This window comes from Camellia sinensis, chromosome 15 (genome assembly GCF_055761805.1).
Source record: "Camellia sinensis isolate YWXY chromosome 15, ASM5576180v1, whole genome shotgun sequence".
Lineage (NCBI taxonomy): Eukaryota > Viridiplantae > Streptophyta > Magnoliopsida > Ericales > Theaceae > Camellia > Camellia sinensis.
In genome coordinates this window covers 37,235,404-37,240,610 of record NC_138975.1, presented here as the reverse complement: position 1 = coordinate 37,240,610, position 5,207 = coordinate 37,235,404, and the positions used below count along the sequence as shown (strand labels likewise).

Genomic DNA, 5,207 nt, shown 5'->3' with positions numbered 1-5,207 from the left:
AAACAAGACTAAAAAACCCATCAAAATAGGCGCACAACGGTCTTTACTGGCCAAGACTGGGCACGTGAGATGCAGTACAAGAAAAGAGCGTAGGGTAGGGCGAACATTTCATTCTGACAGCCCATAGCTTTGTGGGGCCTCTAAAAAACCCATTGGATCCCCAGCAGCTGAAAACCCTAACCCGGAGCGGTTTACCCGTACTAATCAACACGTAAAGTCCAAAATACCCTCGAAGAAATCCCTTAATCACAATCTTACCCCCCACCCCCAAACCCCTATATATACCCTGCTTGAGTTTAGCTAGGTTTGCCGAATTGGAGACCCAAATAGCCCTCTAAAAAAAAATTAAATAAGTCTCTTCAATCTTCTCTTTCCTCGCTTTCTGCTCTCTCTACTCTCTCTCTCATACTGGTACAACAATGGAAGCATCGTCTAGAACCAAATCGAACCGGCCGGTCCTTCACAGCACCTTCCAAAGGTCAGTCTCGCCGTCAGGCCGGTTTTGCTCTTCGTCAATCTCATCTTCTTCATCAGCTTTCGCTTCTCGACCGGCCGGTTTTTTCACCCGATCCGCGTCCCCCACTCGAGTCAACCTCCGCGGATCCGGTTCATCCTCGCCGTCCGTTCGTTTCTCGATCGACCGTCCGACCTCTCCTAGCCGTTCTATCTCCGTGAACCAGAAACAGAGTAATAAACCGTTTTCCGGCCAGAAAAAGACGTGTATGTGTTCTCCGACGAACCATCCAGGCTCGTTCCGGTGTAGTCTCCACAAAAACGTGAACAATCGTCCTCAAACGGTGTCGTATCATTCGAATCGGCTGAACTCTCGGAGATCGGCGATGACGAACTCACTGGTGAGGATCGGGACTGTGGAGGGAGACTTGGTGAAGAGAGCTTTGGCGGCTTTGATTCGGCCTTCGTCGCATCAGCAGAGAAGGAGAGCCGATTTTCAACCTAGGCCGAGTCGGCTTTCGATTATGTCCAAAGCCGAAGATTCATGACTTTTTTTTTTTTTTTTTTTGTGGAGCGCGGTGGTCCTGTACAGTTGGATCAGTTTTGTGGATCCAAATTCTGTATTTTTTGAGATTTTGAGACCTTAAAAGAGCAGACAACTTTAATCTAATCAAATATTTGAAGCCAGTTATACATTCAAAATCTAAAATGAAAAATAGACTAAAATTAAAATTTAACCAATTCAAACCTAATAATCAGTATTTTTTTTTTGTTTTTTTTGTTTTTTTGGGGTGGAGATTGGTGATGTGTGTCCTGATTTTGCAGAGCGATTGTGCAATTTTCTGTGGATGATTGTGTGGTTGGCATTTGTGGTGTGCAAGGTAGACCAGTGTCCAGTGTTTCGTGTGTGGTACTTGTGATTTGTCTTATGCTCCATGAAGATCTTCTCTATATCTCAAATTCATTTTCAGAATTTAATTTTTGCATATTTATTTAATTTTATTATTATTGAGTTATATTTAATTGATTTTGTTGTCTGGGTTGTCATTACAGGTGTCTTGACGTTGTCCGTAGTGAAGAATCGTGTGAGTTGTGATAATTGGAAATGATGGGTGATTGAGGATCTTTGGAGAATTTGCTTGCTTGAGAAAGAAGAATTGAGAACTTCAAGAAAAGTGCCTGAATGAATCTGTGGGTGGTGTCGTGGTTACCTGGATTGGTTGGATTTGGCGACGGTTGAACTTGAAGCCCATTGAAATTGACATTAAACCTAACCAAAAAAAGTAAAAAACAAAAAATAATAAATAATAGGGTAAATTACAAACATCTTCCTCGAAGTTTGGTGAAAATACAGATTCTCTCCTGAAGTTTGAGAAATTATAAATTGTTCTTTGAAGGTCAAATTTTCATAACAAATTAGGAGAAATTAAGGGGAATTTGTATGAAAATAAAAACTTTATGGGATAATTTGTTATGAAAAATATAAACTTCAGGAGGTGGGATGTAATTTCTCAAATCTCAAGAAAAATTTGTATTTTCACCAAATTAAATTTCGAGGGAGATGTTTGTAATTTGCTCATAATAATAAATAATAAACAAAAATTAAATTAAGGAAAAGTTACAGTAATTTGGGAGTGTTATTATAAATTTATAATTATAATTATAATTATTTAAAAAAATGTTTGGACTTCCTTTTTTTAGATCTTCACGATTCTTTTTGAATTTCAATCATTAAGGTATTTGTGGGACACATTTATACATGTGTAGCGTCTATACTATTAATGATTGAAATTTAAATTGAAATTTAAAAAAGATTGTGAGAGTCTTAAAAAAAAAAAGAAAAAAAAAGAGTTTCAATTATTTTTAAATTATTTATCAAGTTTATCATCTATTTATAATTATTTTATCGGCCCGCTAAGGACTCCACACATCTGTGAGAGAGGGAGGAGAAAGAGAGGAAAAAAAAATATATTATATACATAATGAGTGACTCAAGTCAGTTAGGAATTCTGGAGGTCACAAATTTTGAGGGTATTAAATATTTTTTTTTTATTTTATAGAACTTACAATTAATTGAGATTTTCCTTTAAATTAGAAGGAAAATTAACAATCAAATAATATCATTAAAGATTTTTATAACTTATTGTATTTTTTTTGGAAGCTTACGCTGAAATGAAAATTTTCCCAAATTAAGCATCAGTATTTTTTAAGGCACTATTGAAACTTTTGAGACAATAAATTTTATTCTTTCAAAGTCATAATGATAATAATAATTTGAAATATTATATTATCTTTATTTATGGTGAAAATAAATTGGAAGAATTAAAACAAAAACAAAAAAAAACTTAAGGTGTGACCCTTTTAACAAATTAATTTTTTAATTTTTAATTTTATCAATTTAAATTTCAAAATTTTAATTTATTTTCAATCTAATTATTTGTCAATTTTCGTTAAGTAAATTAGATAGAAAAATAGTATTTAGACATTTTATATATAGTTTACATTGAGTTTGAAAGATGGTATTTTAAACATTTTATATATAATTACATTAAGTTTAACATCTAAAATATATATATATATATATATATATATATATTTTTATCGATTTTACAATAAAAATAGATAAATAGTTTAAATTAAAGACAAATCAAAATATTAGAATTTAAATTAATAAAATAAAAAATTGAGAATTTATTTTGTTACAAATTTCAAATCTTAGGATTTATTATTATTATTTTATAATTCTCCTAAATAAATTTGTTCACATATTTTTTTAATGTGTGAACAATACATAATTTAATTAGCCTAAATATATGGTCACTATACCCAATAAGTGAACAAAACACACTTCTTGGTTGAAAACTATTCTAAGGAAAATTGCAAATTAGTAGGATAGTAAAAACTATTTTGTACTTTCATAATAATGCATATTTGTTGCTTACATATACTTCTTACGTGTAAAAGTTGTAGTAGAAAAGATTTTATCTATAGTACATTAACAGCAGTGCTATATTTCCAGTGGGGTCGCACCCCAGTGAGGTGTTGCACTCCCACTGGTTAAATTTTAAAAAAAAAATAATAATAATAATTTTTTTTTTAGTCAATAATGGAGTGCCACCTCACTGGAGTCGACTATGAGGCATTTTCCGTACACTAATTTTTTCATTATCCCACTTATTTGCAATTTTAATATTATTTTACTTATGCGTTTACCTTAACTATCTGTACATTTAATTTCCCAACAATACTATATACCACTAAATTTCTATCACTAACACCACCACTAATGATGTGACAAGTAAAAAAAAAATAAAAAAAATTAAGACACAAAATACATGTGGCACTGCTACATCCCTAATACAATCACTAATTCGCCACTAATTCGTGATCTGCATCATTTTTCTTTAATTTACCGATTTGTCCTTATCACTACTACCACCAACTACACACCATCCCACCATTACCACTAACCACTCTAACTACAACTATCTGTTGCTCGTCGCCATCGGTTTCTCGTTCTTCTCCTCCGGTGGCTATCTCATTTCCCCTATCCATCCATACTAACCTTCATTTTGCACCCCCGTGACATCTCCCTCTCTCTCTCATCGAGGCATGATCATTAGAGATCTGTAATTCTTAGGGTTTTTATTCTCTCTCTCTAAGGCAGAGAAGGAATGGGTTGTGATAAAGGAAGTGGGGAGATGGATCACAATGGTGGGGTTGGGCAATAGGGTTGGTTGCGATGGCAAAGGTAGGAGCGGGGTGGGGCTGGGCGATGGGGTTGGTCACGACAGCGATGGTGGAAGTAGGGGTTGTTCACAATGGCCGGTGGTAGTTATTTGCGATGGTAGAAGTTGCTCGTGGCTATAATAGTGGCTGGGGAAAAGGATTGTGGTGGTGATGCATGGCGACGGTGGTCAGAAATGGAGATCAAGCGACAGATGCTAGGGCGGTGGTGAGAGAGAAGGGCGGTGGTGAGGAGCAACGGAGATCAGGGGAAAATTAATCATATCCCTTTAACTAAAAGGGATAATTATCAGGAGTTATTTCAAAAATTAATTACGAATTGATAAAATAATTTATAATTTATAGTTATTAATATTTATAAATTTTTTCACTAATTAGTAATTATTTTTTACAAATATCACTGATATAATATTTTTCCAAACTAAAACAAAAAATCATTTAACTTAGGCCAAGTTTGGGAAGTCCTAAATAATTCATCTTTTTATCTTTTTTTCATCACACCACTTCTCTATTTTTTTGCACATCTTTTTATAAAAAAATAAAAAATATACTTATTTAGGTCATCCCAAACAACCCCTTAATTTCATACACCTGTACCCCTATAACTCAATTTAAACAATGAATAATGTTTTAGAGCACTAAATTGGGAGTTCTAGAGCATCACTAATGATGTGGCACAGTGATTCCCACCAATGTGATGTGATGTGATGTTTTGACTTGAGTTTGTTTGTTTGTTTTTTTTTTTTTAAATTTATTAAAATTATTAATGATTCAAAAATTAGTAAGATTAATCACAACTCTTAAACAATCACTCTGCAGAGAGGCCTTTCCCCTCATCTTCCATTGATTAAAATGCAAGAGACTGATTGATGATGCAAATCTTCATACTATTGGGCAGTGTATACCCAACAGAGTCAGTCCGTTGATTGTTAACTTCATTTGTTGGGCATGCCTCACAGCACTCAAGTTATCCAATATCATAAGTACTGGATACATATCAAGTCTTA

At 33.7% G+C, this 5,207-nt stretch overlaps 1 protein-coding gene across 1 annotated transcript; it reads left to right on the top strand.

Annotated features, from left to right (window-relative positions):
• The first annotated feature begins 299 nt into the window (after positions 1-299).
• Positions 300-1,123, top strand: LOC114258747 (uncharacterized). The gene has a single exon (XM_028198734.2). The coding sequence runs from the start codon at positions 420-422 to the stop codon at positions 999-1,001; it is 582 nt and encodes a 193-aa protein (XP_028054535.2). The 5' UTR covers positions 300-419; the 3' UTR covers positions 1,002-1,123.
• Positions 1,124-5,207: the final 4,084 nt, after the last annotated feature.

Coding starts and splice junctions, on each gene's coding strand:
- LOC114258747 (XM_028198734.2), top strand. CDS start 420: ATGGAAGCATCGTCTAGAACCAAATCGAACCGGCCGGTCCTTCACAGC.